At 36.6% G+C, this 21,383-nt stretch overlaps 1 protein-coding gene across 2 annotated transcripts in view; it reads left to right on the forward strand.

The window, feature by feature from the left end:
- The first annotated feature begins 550 nt into the window (after positions 1 to 550).
- Positions 551 to 21,383, forward strand: part of LOC130447310 (TBC1 domain family member 4) — a 91,856-nt gene continuing 71,023 nt past the window's right edge. For both annotated transcript variants that reach the window (XM_056784059.1, XM_056784076.1), the window contains exon 1: positions 551 to 936. In XM_056784059.1, coding sequence (XP_056640037.1) covers positions 823 to 936 — 114 coding nt within the window. In that variant the 5' untranslated portion in view covers positions 551 to 822. The remainder of the gene's footprint in view (positions 937 to 21,383) is intronic.

The raw sequence follows: 21,383 nt of genomic DNA on the forward strand, positions 1-21,383 counted from the left end.
TACAAGGTACAACTTACATTTGATAAATCAATTAAACCTAACCTAACCTAACCAAGATGGTAATTATTTAGAATTGGTTAGGTTAGGTTTGTATTTGTACCCTGAGGAACGAGAGCGTGAAAAATGGTTTTTGCCTGGAGCCCAATTCTAAATAATTACCAAAATCTAGAGTAATCAGTGAAATTCGTTTTCTTTTCAATAATTACCGGAATTTATTGGTTAAAATAAATGAAATATTTGATTACACCTCTGTGTAAATGTTTACATAATATTTTTCGAATGAAATATTTTAATTATGCATAAGAATGTATAATTTATCGATATTTTATTAGTTGCTGATACTTGACCATTCTCTTAATGACTCATTTTAAGTGATCGTACCTGAACGACAACTTTTGTCTATTGTACTTGCGTAGTTTTAAAGAAAACACGCAACTACAAAATTAGTATTATTACAAAATATCTTATCTAAATGATAGTGGTTTTGGTACCGGCAAAAAAACCACAACCTAGTTGAAAGAATTAATTATTTAACCTTGCTTCTCGCTATTAAGCACTTATCTCGGTAACAATTCATTTTTTTTTATAAAAAATAAAACATTTTATTTTGTATACAGTCGTTGGGTTGTGAACGCGATTTTCCCAGTAGATCAATAAAGTGTCTCTAATGTATGCGCAGTAAATACACAAATAGGTAACCTCCAAGTGATTGTATGTTTGTGTGTGTTTATAAACTTGATGACATAAATTTAACATGCGTTTAGTGAGTTTTACGTAAAAAATAATTCGTTAATCTATTTTTCGCGATAAATTTTTTTCAAAATGAAATTAATTCCGGTAACTTATCAAGGCTTTACCGCTATGGATAGACGGTTTTCTAGCCCTATGCTGCCTTGGATAGTATCGGAAATAAGGAAGAGGAATTGCGCGGAAAAGGTAATTCATTGTTTTTATTTTGCCAAATTTCAAATTATTTACGCATAGATGAGGTTGAATTTTTAACAAACGTGATAAATAATATTGCAGACATATAAATATTTGTTTATTAAAATTGTAAATTAAATCGATTATAAACAAAATGACGATTATATTTAGATGATTTTTGGACTTTAAATTGTTGATTTGCTATTTCAAAATTGGTCACGAAAAACACCATCACTAATTTATAGTATAAAAAATGTCATTTCATTCTTATTAATTATTCTTTATGTACGATCTGCTAAGAAAGTTTAATTAAATATACTGACCTACACAATTTTGGCCACACAGTTCAAATAATTATTTTTATAACGCTAACACGTAGCGGGGTCCATTAGTTTTAAGCCAAACAGATTGAAATGTCATAAATAAAAAAACTGATAATTTTTTAATATATTCTCCTTTTATTTCCACACACTTTTCCCAAAGTCTCACTAAAGCTTCTAGGCCATCAAACCATTGAGGGTGTCCCATAAATTATGTCGTTTTCCACGTTTCACTTTGTTTATTAAATAATTATACAAAAAGAATGCCTTAATACGAAGGTAGCTATTTCAGTTTTTTCATATGTCAAAACTGACGTGAATATGTCAAATCTGACATTGTCATAGTATAGTTTAACATTTTGAATGTTGACAGAACGTGTTGTCATACGAGAGCTATTTGAGTTGTTTACATATACTTGAAACATGAAGTTTCGTACGATGATTTTCTATGGTTAAACCAACAGCTGTATGCTGATCAATTTTTGGTGATGAAGCATAATTTGAAGCTACACTGCTTCGTTGGTTTTTCGAATTCAATTGTGGTCGCACTTCGCTACAAGAAGGTCGTCCAAAATCTGCTGTCAAAAAACATCGATGTGTGTGACATACCATGAGATTGAGGCATACTTAGGCATTAGATCCTCTCGTATACATTCAATATTGCATGAACATTTGGCTGTCAAAAATATTTGTTCGCGTTGGATACCGTAAAATTTGACAATCGCTCACAAAAAAGCTCGTATCGATTAGTACGAAGAATGCTGAAAAAATTCACTCGCGGTACTTCAAAAAACGTCTATAAGATCGTGACAGGCTATGAATCATGGATATATATTTATAAAAAAAAATGATCTGTATGAACACCTTCACAATCACTATTCGCAGTTCGATTACTCGACTCAACTGCCTCACGTCGCGCCGTTTTATATGGTTAAGGAAGGTTCTAGTCTAGATCGAAGCGCGTGGAATAATAGGATATTTCCGCTTGCTGCTAAGAGATGGCGATACTGTCTTCTTCTCTCTCGCTAGCGTAGACACGCGCTGTCCTTGAAACTGCATATAAACATCCGTAGAGGAAGCGAATGAAGTCTAAAGTCCGATAATCGCTAGGCAGTTGGTTTTCTACTGCCTTCCTTGTAATATCAATATCCTACGCATGACTTTGGAGCGCAGTATCTTCGAGCGTCAAATTTTCACTATTAAAACTATTAAACTAACAATACGACGTTCCTTTCGCTCAATAAATGCGTCTTCTCCTTCAATTTCATATATTCTCCTAGCTGCCACGGCTGCTTTAAACTAAAAAAAACCTTCTCTAGAATGTAAAGTAGGAGCGTTGCTTTGAAACTAATAACGCCCGGAGGAGGCTCCAATCCTCGAGAGCCTCGTTGGGTTAAGTTGAGGGCGACCAAGTATACTTCCAGGCAATTAGCACCCCATACGCAGTAGTATTGTATTAGTATTAGTATTTATTTAAGAACCCTGTTGAGGAAATGGAAGAAAGTTAATAAATTACTGAATTATCATTGATTTTTGATGTGTGCAAAATTATAAATTCATATATTCATTTAGAATACGTCAAAATCAAATCAATCCCAAGCTGCCTGGTCACTCCAGTAACGTTTCTCGTTACTATACTATACAAAACACTCAACCTGCAATAATTTACTTATAAATATCATTTAAATAATTTTTGCGGCTACTGCGTTTACATAAATCATTTATATACCTAAATAAAATTCCTTACAGTTCTAGAACAAAACGAAATAAATAAAAAGACTTTTCTAGAAATTATTTGGAAGAAATACTGTAAATAAACCGCCTGAACTAAAAAAATTACATACAAACAAACGAACAAAAATGTGAAAGACGCCGCTTGTTAAAATTCCATTGTATCTGGACAGGGCCGACCTAAGTATCCATTTCGCGAGCTTGTTCGTAATAATTTTGTGAAATTATTATATTGTGATCGGATTTTTATGAGAGATTTAGAAAAATTATAAACAAAAACTCAATTAAAACAAGTTTATGATATGAAAATATGATTTTAATAATAAAAAGATCATGTAAATAGAGGGCTGTTGGAGAAATTCTTCAGTAGATCTTTTATAATCAAAGGATGGGCGTACATCGGTAGCAAATCCAAATGACTTTTGAGGAAATTCAATACTTTTTGTTCGATCATTTTCGGATACGCTAAAGACTTGAATTTTTCTTCTAATATTATTTTCGATTCGGTAGGTAACTGTAAAAAGATATTATAATTAATAAGTTATCGAAAACGATTATAGCAGATCAACAAAGTGCATATGATGAAGGAGCACTTCGTAGATATTTGAAGCTCTTTTTTGCGTTGCCTTCTTACTTCATAAAGCAACAAATACTGTTAAAGTGAAAAATAACAAAGGATTTTGCCGCCTTCAGCGGCGTCTAATTGTTAACATAACTGTGTTATAAGGGACGATTCGCGATTATCCGGCCCACAGTTATACGTATTCGCGATTATCCGGCCCGCAGTTATACGGATTCGCGATTATCCGGCCCGCAGTTATACGGATTCGCGATTATCCGGCCCGCGGTTATACGGATTCACGATTATCCGGCCCGCGGTTATACGGATTCGCGATTATCCGGCCCGCGGTTATACGGATTCGCGATTATCCGGCCCGCGGTTATACGGATTCGCGATTATCCGGCCCGCGGTTATACGGATTCGCGATTATCCGGCCCGCGGTTATACGGATTCGCGATTATCCGGCCCGTGGTTATACGGATTCGCGATTATCCGGCCCGCGGTTATACGGATTTGCGATTATCCGGCCCGCGGTTATACGGATTCGCGATTATCCGGCCCGCGGTTATACGGACTCGCGATTATCCGGTTCACAGTTATACGGATTCACGATTATCCGGACTATCAACTGCGACCAATTAAATAATTGAGTAATATTGAGCCAAGTTACAAAATATAAGATAGTGGGTCACTTGTGACAGTAATGATCAAGGCTTTCAGATTATGTCGGATGACGGAAACATATTACAGATAAACGAACAGCAGGAAAGATGAAACAGAAAAAAATCTAGACGTGGAAAATGATGTAGGACCATCTCATGATTATTTTTGCTTAATAATATTATTTATTGATGAATATTATTATTCTTAAACTTATTTTATTTCACAAAATCCGTTTTTCTTCTTACATTCGATTATCCAGACTTTCGATTATCCGAATCCATTAAGTCGAGTTTCCACTACATTTAAAATTAATTTGATTGAGAAATAAGATTTGAATTTATTTTTACTTCGAATTGACTTCGTTCTCTTAGTGGGCCCCGGCTCGATTTTAGCTAAATCCAACACTGGTTTGAATCGTGCTCGTGAGAGATAACGTGGTCTGCAGTTTCATCATGGATGGGTTCTGGGCCCACACGACTTCTTATCAACATATACATGTTGTTTAAAAAAATACAAATATCAAAATCGTTCTTATTGTTTATATTTGTTGTATACCACGTAAACTATAGGTTGGACAAAAACTTTTGACCGGTAGTGTATATTTTCGAGTCTGGTAACCTTGTAAAAATTCAACAATACTATTAGAAACAGCGTCGCCTTATACAATTATGCAACACATGTTCAAGTTTGAATTCTATCTTTTTTTATTTAGAGATATTCGTAGTGTATATGAAAAACCTGTATAAATAATTAATTTTTTGATTAATTTTAAAGCGAAACAAAACCAGTAACAGGTCATAAACATTAATTATTATAAGTAATAGAATCCAAATTATTTTTCGTATTTAATACATTCTCTATTTTATGTAGAGGGATAATTAATTTATTGTTTAAATTACTAGCTTTTGGTGCAATATAAAATATAAAAAAAAAAGTTTTTATTATTTAATGAATAGATTTTTTTTCCGCTTTTTTCGTTATTATAATTGGAAGTAATTGATGACAATTTGTGAACTGAACTTTCGTTTTCTTAATCTCGCTTTACGTAAATAATAACAACAGACGTTCGAATTTACCTTCGGTAAATACGAAGATTCCAACGTTGCCGAGGTGTTTTTAAAATCTGTATTTGTCATAAAAAATCGTCTGGAAATATGTCCATGTATATAGTTCTTCCAATATCAATTGCAGATTATAAAAACCCTTGCCGACAATTTCGTTTTATCTACCATAGGCGTAGATACCTCATTTTATAAATTTATAATTTTCATAAATACTTTTAAAAATATTTATATCCAACTAATGACCAGACATCTAAAACGTCATCTTCAAACCATGGGCATCAAGGATAATCCTGAGTGTCGGAGAAGGACGAAACTGCAGACCACGTTATCTGTAAGTGTCCTGCACTCACACGGGTGCAGCTTAAACACCTGGGCAAACCCCATAACCTGTCTAACAACAGCCAAAGCGCCTGATCGGCTTCTTAAAGAACATCGGACTTTGGTGACGTGAAGTGGGGCACGAGGGACCTATTTGAAGGCTTGACTACCGCCCACACCTACGAACTATTAACTTATACGAATATTGGTTAAAAGGCAATTGAATCATTATAAATCGGATGATGTTATTTAGACAGATGGATTTAATTGTACTTCTACTTGCTACTAAACTGAGTATTAAATGATAAAACGTAAATAGACGAGTAAAATGTACGTGTCTGTAAGGGACTTTGGTTTAAACAGGGTACCAGACGTGAACTGGGTCCGTTTTGTACCACGTTCGTTTTGTTTTCTGTAAAACGAAATTTCGAAGCCAAAACCATAAAGGAAAACAAATTCTTTCCAAATAAATCAGAAGAAAAAACTTATATAAACTATAAATTGTCCTATGTATACAATCTTGAGTAGCTTTCAGTTTTACTTAATATGTTTTTCGGTTCTGTCCATCCCTTTCGTGATTACTCGATAAATGGAAAATTTATTTACTCTAGTTGATTCAGCAATTTTTATTATGATTGCATTATCAGGTTGCTGATTATTTCCCTTTTTTAAATATTCGAATATATTTAAAATAACCTGTGTTTGTATATCTGAATCTTTATTATGAAATTGCAATTTCATTGTCTTCATTCGCCGATGGTCTAAAGACCGTCATATTTCTATTTATTCAAAGAAATTCAGGAACGCCACTGCTTTTTTTGTGTTTAGATTAATGAGGTGCAGGGGGAACCTTCAAAAGGTACTCGCTTGGATGAACCTTCTACCAGCCAGGCGAGTTATATGGGATTCTTACCGCACTAAACCTTCCCTAACACCTCTGACCCTGCTCCTGGAACGGTGGTTCCCTGGCGGCACTCTTCGTAAATACTACTTCGCCGGGGCGTTCTTATATGATGTTACTGTTACTCTTCGTACGTGGTGCGGAGGTCCTTGATGATGGTCTCCGCGTACTCCGCTACCTTGTTCCATGCTGCTAGGCTCTTCAGCATGTGTTCCACTATATCTTCTGGACTGATGCTGTGGTCCAGGTTCCTCTCTAGTTCCTCCCGTGTCTCTTCATAAGAGGGGCACTTGAAGAACACGTGCTCCGCATCCTCGGTCGCATCGCCGCAATGATGACAGTTTGGGGAGTCACTTCTCTTGAATCTGTGTAGGTATGCCCGGAAGCACCCATGTCCAGTCAAGAGCTGAGTGATGTAGTACCCGACTTCCTCGTGCTGGGAACGCCAATGCTTATCGCAGGCTATCTGTCAGGAATATTTCGAATACATTGCGTACATACGCCTTCTGACAGCTTCGACCAATAGAAATGCGTTTATGTTTACGATTCGATATTTTCATTGATAAACAGTGGAGATGATGAGTCCGCGTGGACTGACTAACGAATTTTATACGGGGAGTAAACGTTATTTTTCATTTATTAATTTGGTATATTGCGTGAGTTGTTATAACTGTCTTACGCAATTTATATCGGAAGTACTATACTTTCTGGATGCTCCTCGTAATTTGATTTCGTGAATTTTCAAAAAGGGAAGATATTTCTTTCCTATCACAAAAATTTTTTAGTTTTTAAGTATGTTATCAGATATTTATAGTATTTCTTAATTCTTTTACGTTACTAGGAAAACATGAGCTTTTATAATTGGGCCAACTTTACGAAGACAAAGCTCTTATACCTTTTTCCATTTGTGCTCCTTATACAGATTTATCAGATCGTTTATCAAAGTCGCGTGACCAGATGAACCCTGCAAAAAATTTCAATATACTAAATCATAGAGAAACGCAGTACCTATTAGATTATATTTACAATATTAGACGAATGTTTTGAGCACCCTTTTTTTACTACTGGTTTTTAAATCTAACTTTATTGATAATTGTTGAGATAATAACATTGTTCATCAGCTGAAAGTGTTTATTTAGATAATAGATGGCAGATCTGAGGATCCTCAAGATTTGTATTGATGCGTTTGGCCCTATTTTAACATCATCCGCTGGTTAGGAATTGTTCAATATCACACAACCCATATCGAGGAAAATATTTCATATTTTTTCAATAAATTCTCCTACTTTCTTTCCCGGAATATCCTCTAGAGCACCCCGAAAAGTTATGCAGGATATTGAGCGATACCGATCGACTGCTATTTATCTTGTACCAACGCTTAGTAATCAACTCGACTTAGATGATCTTTTTCTCTGTCGAATGCTTGTATTATCCATCTGTTCAAAAAGCTGTCTCCAGAACTTACGCCCATTGAATTTTCCTATTTTGTATTCATGAAATCAATCGTTATTAAACAACTAAAAGAAACATCAATCGAATTTAATACACCAGCGTATGTCTGCTTCATCGATTCGATCAAGGCATTTGATAGAGTCCGCGTCTCCGCATCATAAATATCGAAAGAACAACACAACCAAAATTAAACTAAAGGAAGGAGATAGTTATACTAACACCAGGAGGCATCAGGCAGGGCGACAGCCTCAGCCCGTTTCTTAATGGACAGAATTATAGAGGAAGTATCATCACTAAATATGGGATACCGAATGGGGCAGAATAAAAGAATCAGCAGCCGACGATGCAGCTATTTTCGCGGAAACGCAGGACGACCTACAGAGACAACTACACAAATTCTGCCAGATTAGCCAATGATTATATCCAGAGAAAAATCGAAAAGCATAACCTCTGATAAAGAGCCCGTACGATGTAAACTGATCCAGATCCTGAAGCCAGATCAACAAAGCGACTGCCAGATCTGGCTGCTTAAGGCAGACAATACGGGCAAACGACTACATGCGAAAGGATAACCAGGTTAGGATCTACAAGACTTGTATTAGGCCAATCAACATATGGAATAGAAACCGGAGGAAACAAACAAAACGAAAAGCATGCTTCGGGTAGCCGAAATGAAAATGAAATATATAGTGGGAAAAATAAAAGTATATCGAATCAGGAACACTGACATCAGGGAACAAGACATCTTAAGATGGAGGAGACTGGTACTCCCACGTGAGAAGAATGGAAGAGAGAAGACTGCCACGTATCGTACTTGAAGAGAAACCAATAGGGAAAAGAGAACCACTTAAGAGATGGCTGGACAGTTGGCAGTCCACCTACCAGGAACTGATACAGAAGAATCTGTGAAACTAACAGATCACGAGATCTTAAAAATGAATAAAAGGAGTCGTCGCTAACCCGTCTACCCTTTTATTTCCATTAACACCAGAAACCACGCAATTTTGATCATTTGCGTCGACGGCATCCGAAGTTTTATACCACCTAAGAGTTGAGAGCAGATATAGATACTTTTGGTTTGATTTTGTGTCCTGCGCAGACCTCTACTTTAAAAAATATAGCTAGGGCCTTCTCCATTATCGGCGCGTCACTACCGAAAGCTTTTCCTTCTCCTAGTTGTGATTTGGACCCACCTGAATAGATAATTGTATTCAAAAACATTTTGGGTTTCGACAGTATCATATGACATACATGAAACATATTTTGGACCAATAGATTTGGTGTTTTTGATGTAGGGTGCTCAAAAATTTCGACGACTATTTCATTTACCACGCTAGACGTCATCAGCATATTGAGTTCATCTAAAAGACAATTGAAATCTTGATGGTACAAAGCGTACGCCCAAGGTTCTTTGAAATACGCGAACAGATCAGTTATAAGTACCATTTCGAATCTGATAGTCAGATTGTTTAACAACTTCTCGTGTTTCCCCCAAAGACAGTGCAGGTTGTATGCATCTATTGGCTATAAAAAGAAACTTTTTAGAAAAAATGATAAATTAAAAGCATACGGGGTTTATTCCAAAAGTATTTGGTGTTGGTCTACACCAGTTTCGGTATTTTTTGAACAAACCTCACATGGTAATAAAAAACTATGAGAGTTGTCTATTGAATAATGTTCCCAAAGGGCCGAGGACACTAAGAAAGCTGTTACGCGGGTTTTGGCGAGTTAGACGAGTAGCTTGGTTCCCTTCCTACTACTTCCCGCCCCGACGCACCTATTACAGCGTTCATTCATGTCTTGGTGGTCGTGAAAGAAAGAACTTTCAGTTGATTCTCACGTCAGGCACGAATTAAGCTCTTTGATCAGTTTTTGGTGTGCACTAAACGTTCCTCCAGTAGACATGAGTGTAAATGCTGCTTCCCTTTACAGCCCAGACTTGGCCCCTAGTGAATACTATTTCATCACCGGATTAAAAAAAACATTCTACAACCGATGAAGAGCTGAAAGTTGTAGAAATTTGTTGGGAACCTTATTCAATGGACAAATTCAGTTGCTTATGGACGCCTTCAGATTTAAACGACTTACCAAAGTGTGTAGACACGTGATAGTTTCCACTTTCTTAAATTCGTTCAAATGCAATTGAAAATAACCTTGTTTAGTTAGGTTACGGCAATTGCCGGTTATCAAAACTTGACCCTGAAAAAATTTAGTACAAACATCTTCACAACAAGATAATAGAACTAATTAGCATAAAATACTCTATATATTTTGAGAAATTACGAAACTAGAGTAGCTAGAACTAAGAACCAGAGAAATACTGCATTTTTAAAAACCACCATCGAAAAGTGGTCAGCTCTTAGTAATATCCACCCTATTCCCCTGATCTAGTTATGTCCGGATATTCTCTCTTTTTTTAACCTAAACAAAAATATCCGAGATTGCTTTTTCACAAAAGGGTCTAGCATGTTGTGGGGTAGAACATCTTTAAGGGCTCATACAGAATTGGAAGTTTTAGAGTGGTCCGCACGTAACCCGGACTTGAATCATATTGAGCATATGTTGGAAACTATTTATAGAAGGGCGGAATGTATTACATGTTTTTTTTTGGTTATTTATTTGTATTTTAATAATAGAAATGTTCTTACATAATTTTCCATACTAACTGCCGTTTCGAGTGGGATTCGTCTACCCGGTTTTGTTATAGAGAGATAATAGAGATTACCAGGTAATCTACAATATCTCATTATCGGATCTACGTATCTAGGTACTAAAGATTCGCCTCTTTCTATACGGAAATTCCATCCCGCTTTCTTTTCCTTAAACAAACTCTTCTAGAATTAGGGAACAAATTATGATCGAGACATAAACGAAATGACACTTCGAAATGTCAATCTTTTTGACCGTTGACTTTTCGAAATACCTAACCTTACAGCGTGGCACCAATTTTTTTGATACATGCGTGGATTAAACGACGTAATTATATAAAAATACTTGGCAACGCTGTAACTTATTTCACGATAAACACAATTAGAAGCAATTAACAATGACTGTTAGAACAAATTTCGCATTTTCGTTGTATGTTCGTTGTAACACCTTAATCGTTTTGCTTTTAAATATTTTTCTATAGAAATATGAAAAAAAGATAAGAAATGATTAACACATACATTTTTCATTGTTTATTAATAAAGAAGATGACTAAACTATACGAAAATAAACACACGTGTACAAAAAAATCGACTCGGGCGACTCTGAGAAATCGCGCACTCACTGGTGTTCAACAAGTCCAACAAGAACTCAGAGAAAAGCGTCGCGTAACATAAAAGAAAACGTTGTTTTTGCAGAAGGTTCCTAGATTGTTGGTATTGCTTTGTTCACAAAGAAGACAACGAATCTACAGAAGACCTGGAGAAAGTTTTTCGTCGCGTTACATAACAGAAAACGTTGTTTTTGCAGAAAGTTCCTAGATTGTTGGTATTGCTTTGTTCACAAAGAAGACGACGAATCTACAGAAGACCTGGAGAAAGTTTTTCGTCGCGTTACATAACAGAAAACGTTGTTTTTGCAGAAAGTTCCTAGATTGTTGGTATTGCTTTGTTCACAAAGAAGACAACGAATCTACAGAAGACCTGGAGAAAGTTTTTCGTCGCGTTACATAAAAGAAAACGTTGTTTTTGCAGAAGGTTCCTAGATTGTTGGTATTGCTTTGTTCACAAAGAAGACAACGAATCTACAGAAGACCTGGAGAAAGTTTTTCGTCGCGTTACATAACAGAAAACGTTGTTTTTGCAGAAAGTTCCTAGATTGTTGGTATTGCTTTGTTCACAAAGAAGACGACGAATCTACAGAAGACCTGGAGAAAGTTTCGCGTCGAGTTACATAAAAGAAAACGTTGTTTTTGCAGAAGGTTCCTAGATTGTTGGTATTGCTTTGTTCACAAAGAAGACAACGAATCTACAGAAGACCTGGAGAAAGTTTCGCGTCGAGTTACATAAAAGAAAACGTTGTTTTTGCAGAAGGCTCCTAGATTGTTGGTATTGCTTTGTTCACAAAGAAGACAACGAATCTACAGAAGACCTGGAGAAAGTTTCGCGTCGAGTTACATAAAAGAAAACGTTGTTTTTGCATAAGGCTCCTAGATTGTTGGTATTGCTTTGTTCACAAAGAAGACAACGAATCTACAGAAGACCTGGAGAAAGTTTTTCGTCGCGTTACATAACAGAAAACGTTGTTTTTGCAGAAAGTTCCTAGATTGTTGGTATTGCTTTGTTCACAAAGAAGACGACGAATCTATAGAGGACCTGGAGAAAGTTTCGCGTCGAGTTACATAAAAGAAAACGTTGTTTTTGCAGAAGGTTCCTAGATTGTTGGTATTGCTTTGTTCACAAAGAAGACAACGAATCTACAGAAGACCTGGAGAAAGTTTCGCGTCGAGTTACATAAAAGAAAACGTTGTTTTTGCAGAAGGCTCCTAGATTGTTGGTATTGCTTTGTTCACAAAGAAGACAACGAATCTACAGAAGACCTGGAGAAAGTTTCGCGTCGAGTTACATAAAAGAAAACGTTGTTTTTGCAGAAGGTTCCTAGATTGTTGGTATTGCTTTGTTCACAAAGAAGACAACGAATCTACAGAAGACCTGGAGAAAGTTTTTCGTCGCGTTACATAACAGAAAACGTTGTTTTTGCAGAAAGTTCCTAGATTGTTGGTATTGCTTTGTTCACAAAGAAGACGACGAATCTACAGAGGACCTGGAGAAAGTTTCGCGTCGAGTTACATAAAAAAAAACGTTGTTTTTGCAGAAGGTTCCTAGATTGTTGGTATTGCTTTGTTCACAAAGAAGACAACGAATCTACAGAAGACCTGGAGAAAGTTTCGCGTCGAGTTACATAAAAGAAAACGTTGTTTTTGCAGAAGGTTCCTAGATTGTTGGTATTGCTTTGTTCACAAAGAAGACAACGAATCTACAGAAGACCTGGAGAAAGTTTTTCGTCGCGTTACATAACAGAAAACGTTGTTTTTGCAGAAAGTTCCTAGATTGTTGGTATTGCTTTGTTCACAAAGAAGACGACAAATCTACAGAAGACCTGGAGAAAGTTTTTCGTCGCATTACATAAAAGAAAACTTTGTTTTTGCAGAAGGTTCCCCGATTGTTGGTATTGCTTTGTTCACAAAGATGACAACGAATCTACAGAAGACCTTGAGAGAGTTTCGCATCGAGTTACATAAAAGAAAACGTTGTTTTTGCAGAAGGCTCCTAGATTGTTGGTATTGCTTTGTTCACAAAGAAGACAACGAATCTACAGAAGACCTGGAGAAAGTTTCGCGTCGAGTTACATAAAAGAAAACGTTGTTTTTGCAGAAGGCTCCTAGATTGTTGGTATTGCTTTGTTCACAAAGAAGACAACGAATCTACAGAAGACCTGGAGAAAGTTTCGCGTCGAGTTACATAAAAGAAAATGTTGTTTTTGCAGAAGGTTCCTAGATTGTTGGTATTGCTTTGTTCACAAAGAAGACAACGAATCTACAGAAGACCTGGAGAAAGTTTCGCGTCGAGTTACATAAAAGAAAACGTTGTTTTTGCAGAAGGTTCCTAGATTGTTGGTATTGCTTTGTTCACAAAGAAGACAACGAATCTACAGAAGACCTGGAGAAAGTTTTTCGTCGCGTTACATAACAGAAAACGTTGTTTTTGCAGAAAGTTCCTAGATTGTTGGTATTGCTTTGTTCACAAAGAAGACGACGAATCTACAGAAGACCTGGAGAAAGTTTCGCGTCGAGTTACATAAAAAAAAAACGTTGTTTTTGCAGAAGGTTCCTAGATTGTTGGTATTGCTTTGTTCACAAAGAAGACAACGAATCTACAGAAGACCTGGAGAAAGTTTCGCGTCGAGTTACATAAAAGAAAACGTTGTTTTTGCAGAAGGTTCCTAGATTGTTGGTATTGCTTTGTTCACAAAGAAGACAACGAATCTACAGAAGACCTGGAGAAAGTTTCGCGTCGAGTTACATAAAAGAAAACGTTGTTTTTGCAGAAGGTTCCTAGATTGTTGGTATTGCTTTGTTCACAAAGAAGACAACGAATCTACAAAAGACCTGGAGAAAGTTTTTCGTCGCGTTACATAACAGAAAACGTTGTTTTTGCAGAAAGTTCCTAGATTGTTGGTATTGCTTTGTTCACAAAGAAGACGACGAATCTACAGAAGACCTGGAGAAAGTTTCGCGTCGAGTTACATAAAAAAAAACGTTGTTTTTGCAGAAGGTTCCTAGATTGTTGGTATTGCTTTGTTCACAAAGAAGACAACGAATCTACAGAAGACCTGGAGAAAGTTTCGCGTCGCGTTACATAACAGAAAACGTTGTTTTTGCAGAAAGTTCCTAGATTGTTGGTATTGCTTTGTTCACAAAGAAGACGACAAATCTACAGAAGACCTGGAGAAAGTTTTTCGTCGCATTACATAAAAGAAAACTTTGTTTTTGCAGAAGGTTCCCCGATTGTTGGTATTGCTTTGTTCACAAAGATGACAACGAATCTACAGAAGACCTTGAGAGAGTTTCGCATCGAGTTACATAAAAGAAAACGTTGTTTTTGCAGAAGGCTCCTAGATTGTTGGTATTGCTTTGTTCACAAAGAAGACAACGAATCTACAGAAGACCTGGAGAAAGTTTCGCGTCGAGTTACATAAAAGAAAACGTTGTTTTTGCAGAAGGCTCCTAGATTGTTGGTATTGCTTTGTTCACAAAGAAGACAACGAATCTACAGAAGACCTGGAGAAAGTTTCGCGTCGAGTTACATAAAAGAAAATGTTGTTTTTGCAGAAGGTTCCTAGATTGTTGGTATTGCTTTGTTCACAAAGAAGACAACGAATCTACAGAAGACCTGGAGAAAGTTTCGCGTCGAGTTACATAAAAGAAAACGTTGTTTTTGCAGAAGGTTCCTAGATTGTTGGTATTGCTTTGTTCACAAAGAAGACAACGAATCTACAGAAGACCTGGAGAAAGTTTCGCGTCGAGTTACATAAAAGAAAACGTTGTTTTTGCAGAAGGTTCCTAGATTGTTGGTATTGCTTTGTTCACAAAGAAGACAACGAATCTACAGAAGACCTGGAGAAAGTTTTTCGTCGCGTTACATAACAGAAAACGTTGTTTTTGCAGAAAGTTCCTAGATTGTTGGTATTGCTTTGTTCACAAAGAAGACAACGAATCTACAGAAGACCTGGAGAAAGTTTCGCGTCGAGTTACATAAAAGAAAACGTTGTTTTTGCAGAAGGTTCCTAGATTGTTTATTGCTTTGTTCACAAAGAAGACAACGAATCTACAGAAGACCTGGAGAAAGTTTCGCGTCGAGTTACATAAAAGAAAACGTTGTTTTTGCAGAAGGTTCCTAGATTGTTGGTATTGCTTTGTTCACAAAGAAGACAACGAATTCACAGAAGACCTGGAGAAAGTTTCGCGTCGAGTTACATAAAAGAAAACGTTGTTTTTGCAGAAGGTTCCTAGATTGTTGGTATTGCTTTGTTCACAAAGAAGACAACGAATCTACAGAAGACCTGGAGAAAGTTTCGCGTCGAGTTACATAAAAGAAAACGTTGTTTTTGCAGAAGGTTCCTAGATTGTTGGTATTGCTTTGTTCACAAAGAAGACAACGAATCTGCAGAAGACCTGGAGAAAGTTTCGCGTCGAGTTACATAAAAGAAAACGTTGTTTTTGCAGAAGGTTCCTAGATTGTTGGTATTGCTTTGTTCACAAAGAAGACAACGAATTCACAGAAGACCTGGAGAAAGTTTCGCGTCGAGTTACATAAAAGAAAACGTTGTTTTTGCAGAAGGTTCCTAGATTGTTGGTATTGCTTTGTTCACAAAGAAGACAACGAATCTGCAGAAGACCTGGAGAAAGTTTCGCGTCGAGTTACATAAAAGAAAACGTTGTTTTTGCAGAAGGTTCCTAGATTGTTGGTATTGCTTTGTTCACAAAGAAGACAACGAATTCACAGAAGACCTGGAGAAAGTTTCGCGTCGAGTTACATAAAAGAAAACGTTGTTTTTGCAGAAGGTTCCTAGATTGTTGGTATTGCTTTGTTCACAAAGAAGACAACGAATTCACAGAAGACCTGGAGAAAGTTTCGCGTCGAGTTACATAAAAGAAAACGTTGTTTTTGCAGAAGGCTCCTAGATTGTTGGTATTGCTTTGTTCACAAAGAAGACAACGAATCTACAGAAGACCTGGAGAAAGTTTTTCGTCGCGTTACATAACAGAAAACGTTGTTTTTGCAGAAAGTTCCTAGATTGTTGGTATTGCTTTGTTCACAAAGAAGACGACGAATCTACAGAAGACCTGGAGAAAGTTTCGCGTCGAGTTACATAAAAGAAAACGTTGTTTTTGCAGAAGGTTCCTAGATTGTTGGTATTGCTTTGTTCACAAAGAAGACAACGAATCTACAGAAGACCTGGAGAAAGTTTCGCGTCGAGTTACATAAAAGAAAACGTTGTTTTTGCAGAAGGTTCCTAGATTGTTGGTATTGCTTTGTTCACAAAGAAGACAACGAATCTACAGAAGACCTGGAGAAAGTTTCGCGTCGAGTTACATAAAAGAAAACGTTGTTTTTGCAGAAGGTTCCTAGATTGTTGGTATTGCTTTGTTCACAAAGAAGACAACGAATCTACAGAAGACCTGGAGAAAGTTTCGCGTCGAGTTACATAAAAGAAAATGTTGTTTTTGCAGAAGGTTCCTAGATTGTTGGTATTGCTTTGTTCACAAAGAAGACAACGAATCTACAGAAGACCTGGAGAAAGTTTCGCGTCGAGTTACATAAAAGAAAACGTTGTTTTTGCAGAAGGTTCCTAGATTGTTGGTATTGCTTTGTTCACAAAGAAGACAACGAATCTACAGAAGACCTGGAGAAAGTTTCGCGTCGAGTTACATAAAAGAAAACGTTGTTTTTGCAGAAGGTTCCTAGATTGTTGGTATTGCTTTGTTCACAAAGAAGACAACGAATCTACAGAAGACCTGGAGAAAGTTTCGCGTCGAGTTACATAAAAGAAAACGTTGTTTTTGCAGAAGGTTCCTAGATTGTTGGTATTGCTTTGTTCACAAAGAAGACAACGAATCTACAGAAGACCTGGAGAAAGTTTCGCGTCGAGTTACATAAAAGAAAACGTTGTTTTTGCAGAAGGTTCCTAGATTGTTGGTATTGCTTTGTTCACAAAGAAGACAACGAATCTACAGAAGACCTGGAGAAAGTTTCGCGTCGAGTTACATAAAAGAAAATGTTGTTTTTGCAGAAGGTTCCTAGATTGTTGGTATTGCTTTGTTCACAAAGAAGACAACGAATCTACAGAAGACCTGGAGAAAGTTTCGCGTCGAGTTACATAAAAGAAAACGTTGTTTTTGCAGAAGGCTCCTAGATTGTTGGTATTGCTTTGTTCACAAAGAAGACAACGAATCTACAGAAGACCTGGAGAAAGTTTTTCGTCGCGTTACATAAAAGAAAACGTTGTTTTTGCAGAAGGTTCACCGATTGTTGGTATTCACATCCGCCTCGGTGTTTTATTTTTAAAATTGACATGAAAAAAATGGGTGAAAGCAATGTCTGAAACTCATCAATGATCTTTTGACGATGGAACACTGATTGACAGTGTCAGGAGGTTATAGGAGCTGCATAAACTGAAAATTACCATCAAGAAAGTTAAGTTTAATGTTAATTTCAATTCAGTTTTAATTATTACTGAATAAACCAAGCTTTTAATGACATATATTTACCTTTTTCAAAACAAAACAGGAAGGTAAATTTTTTTTAATATAAGAAAAAAGCAGCAAAAAGCTCAAAAAAAAACAAACAAAATAACAAAAGAGAACTAGAACTATGACGTAAACAAAACGTCACAAACATAACCTCATTTATTCGTTTTTTATACCGTGGAAATTAGTTTTTTGTAGACGAATCTCGTACTTACTTTTTGTGGTAATAATAAATTACCGATTTGTGCACCTAAACGTTTACCGATTTCGATTCGGTTATAATATTTGTGCGCCATATTTTGGGCAAAATATTTTCTTGAATATTTCGTTAAAGTTCCAGCACCGAATATACGAGAATCGTTCGTTTGACAATTACTATCTATCACTAATCTACCTACAAAACGAACAGAAAAAAAAAACGTCAAAACAACGAAATTATCTACGTGTCAATTTTTTACACCCAAAGGCATTCGACACAAAATTAGAGCAGCTACGAATGCTCTGAGGACCATAGATATTTGAAATTCGATGGATATTTGAGATTCGATCAATACGAAAAGGAAAAAAACGAAATCAATCATCAGAGTCAATCAGCATCCAAAGTATTCCTACTATATACTCCGCATAAGGGAAAACGTATATATAGGAAAAACAAAAAGGTCAATAAACACAAGATTTTAAGAGCATAAATGTAATTACTATTTGAAACGCACTGGAAATTCCGCTGTAGAGAAACACGCTCACAAAAAGAAAAAAAAGCTAGACAGGAAGCTAGAACAAGAATAAATATCTACTGAAAACTTGGTGGAAGAGAAAGATGAAGGTCGAGATGGTTGGATTTGAAAAGAGTTTGTAGTCAAGACAAAGGTACAAAAGATAAGAACTGAGCCTCCTTGGAAAGGGCTCTTCAAAGCTGGAAATGGAAGTGACTGGTGAACAAATTGAAAGCATAAGCAGAGAGGCTCTGAGCCTCCCCTGAAAAGGGCTCCTCCTAGCTGGAAATGGAAGTGGCTGGTGAACAAATTGAAGACGCAAGAAGATAAGCTCTGAGCCTTCCCTGATAAGGGCTCCTCTGAGCTGGAAATGGAAGTGGCTGGTGAACAAATTGAAGACGCAAGAAGATAGACACTGAGCCTCCCCTGATAAGGGCCCCTCTAAGCAGGAAATGGAAGTGGCTGGTGAACAACTCGTCGTGTGACACGCCGTATATAAAATAACATTTATTTACCGTCATAAACTAAACCAGCGTTATTGATGACGCTGTATACTCTCGGACTGATTTCTTTTTCGCTGAAGAAAAACAAAGCCATACACTCCATCTCTAACATTTTATGCTTTGATTCGAATTTTGCTTTGGTGATGCAGTTGCTTTCCGTGTCGTACGTCCAATCAATAAAATAATAAGATGAATAGATCTGCGGGAGAAAAATTGTTTTAAATTATAATCGTACATCGCTCAACAGACAAACACCTTAATAGCCAAACAAGCCTCTAGATGAGGTTTTTTTTCTACAGTATTCCAATCAACGATTCAAAAGTCCCCAATTACACACAAGTCCGCCCCCCCCCTCTCAACCATTAAAGGCTCGTTTCCATTCTTCTCCTAATTTTATTATAATAGAGTAACTGCATCTATTGCAATACTTAGCAAACGAGCCACGTCTACAATTTTGTCCCTTGCCACATAATTTCGCTTTTTAGATTAGTCGCCATTAACCTCTATTTGTAAGTTATCTAACATGAAAAAAACACGACTGAATAAATAAAAAATAAACTCCCTATGTTTATCAACGGTAGAATTAAGTAGAAACTTGTTTTTCTCAATTACCTTGACCCGTTTGTTTTCAAAAGATTCATAAACTACCGAATCCACTTCGGGATTATTATAAATCGAAACGTTGTGTCTCTGTCGTTTCTCCAAAGCCATACTATAAGGGAAAGGTTCTATCAGAACCAAATGATTTCCTGCTATACCGAAATCGATCAAACCGTTTACGGTGGCGTGCGCTTGAAGAAAATGACCGTAAACGATGATGGTATCTACGAAAAAAAATTCCCGATCCATATTGATAGCGTAATTGGCGCAGTCAGTAGTATACTTACAATTATTATCTTTCCGTTTCCGATATAAATGTCTCAATTTATTAACAGCTTGATTCGCATCTAACGCGGTGTTTATTACGAAGACGTTTTCCGGTTTTTCCGGAAAAGGTTGTTTGTTAAGTTTCGTCGGTTTTTGGAATTGTTCTCCAGTCATCAAGAATAGCATGTCGTATTCGAGAAAACTGTTATTGTTTACAACAACATACTGCTCCTTCCTAACAATATAAAATGATAAATCGGTATAAATAGAAACGTAGTGTGATCCATGAGTTCTGGGTCGGCATGACATTTAATATCATGGTTATTATAGACTGTTCGCGTAGTCATTTTGACTTTACGGCTATTCTGAACTTATATCTAGAAGATATTTTGTATAAGGATCAAATTCCTCACAAAGGAAGCTATTTTTCTGGGGTTTTCGTGTTCCATTCCCCATGGCTTCTTGGAAGAATCCGCAGTTGTCCTTTACCACGCATAACGTCTTAACGGGGCATTGACCGATCAGTATTTTTTTTTTCTGGTCATCACGAGAGGTTCTTAACTGAGATGGAGCGTTTCTCCATTGAAACTCCATCTAACTTTTCAACCATCAGTCCAGTTCATTATTGATATGACCACAATCCTAGGCATCAAGTCGTTATTTCTTCTTGTCAAGGCTGTTTGCTTCCTAGTATACTTTTAGAGTTTATTTGCAGTCTTGAGCACATGTTTATTGCTAACTACTCTACCTGGAACATTGTGAGTGATGTTTCTAGCTTTCAATGCTCAATCCGACTCCTTCGAGTTTCGAGCATACGAAAGATTTTTATTGACCCATGATTGGTGGTCGTTAATCGCCACTTCGAAAGGGATATATTCATCCATTATGCTGTTCAGTTGATTCATTGGTTTGTTACTGTTTTCTAGCTCGAAAATTCTTTGGTGATCTGTCAGATTTCCTGGCTTTAACTTTACTGTCGACCATCACACAAGTTTTGTAGTATATAATCTTAAGCTTAAGTCCCCCAGTCTTGCCTACGAGCTTGTGACAACTCCTTGTCTATATAATTGCTCCAAATAAGTATTTTATCTAGATGACTCATTATAAAGTAATAATTCAGTTCTATATATGCCTTCCTCGTTCTTCAATATGTCAGTTTTCAATTCTAACGTCATTTTGATGGATTAACGTGAAGTGTTGTCAAAAGCTTCTTCTTTTTTTTAGTTACAAGTTCCTTCACAAAGCTGTCTGTGTTCAGGTGCTTTTCTAGGGTTTATTTGATGTCTGATGACGTGTTTCACTTCACTGATACACTGACTAATTTTTTTTCTCTAGAAACATCTAATTGATTTGGAGGTCTTAGTAAGTGGAATCGTCTTCAGGTTTCTCACCAGGGTACGAATAGAATGTCTACCGAATGATTCACATTTGTCTCTAGGTTGTTTTTGGCCCAATGACCTTTACAGCTCTCGTTTGCTTGCGATTTTTGGGTAATTCAGAGATTAAAAAGTTGCTCAACTAGTGTTTGATAAGTTTTGTGTCCTTGTAAGAAAATAAATTAGTATTATTATCATTACCTGTCGATTTTAGTTATTTTGCCTTGAACGATATTGATGTACGCCTTCAAAT

Source organism: Diorhabda sublineata, chromosome 1, assembly GCF_026230105.1.
Source record: "Diorhabda sublineata isolate icDioSubl1.1 chromosome 1, icDioSubl1.1, whole genome shotgun sequence".
Lineage (NCBI taxonomy): Eukaryota > Metazoa > Arthropoda > Insecta > Coleoptera > Chrysomelidae > Diorhabda > Diorhabda sublineata.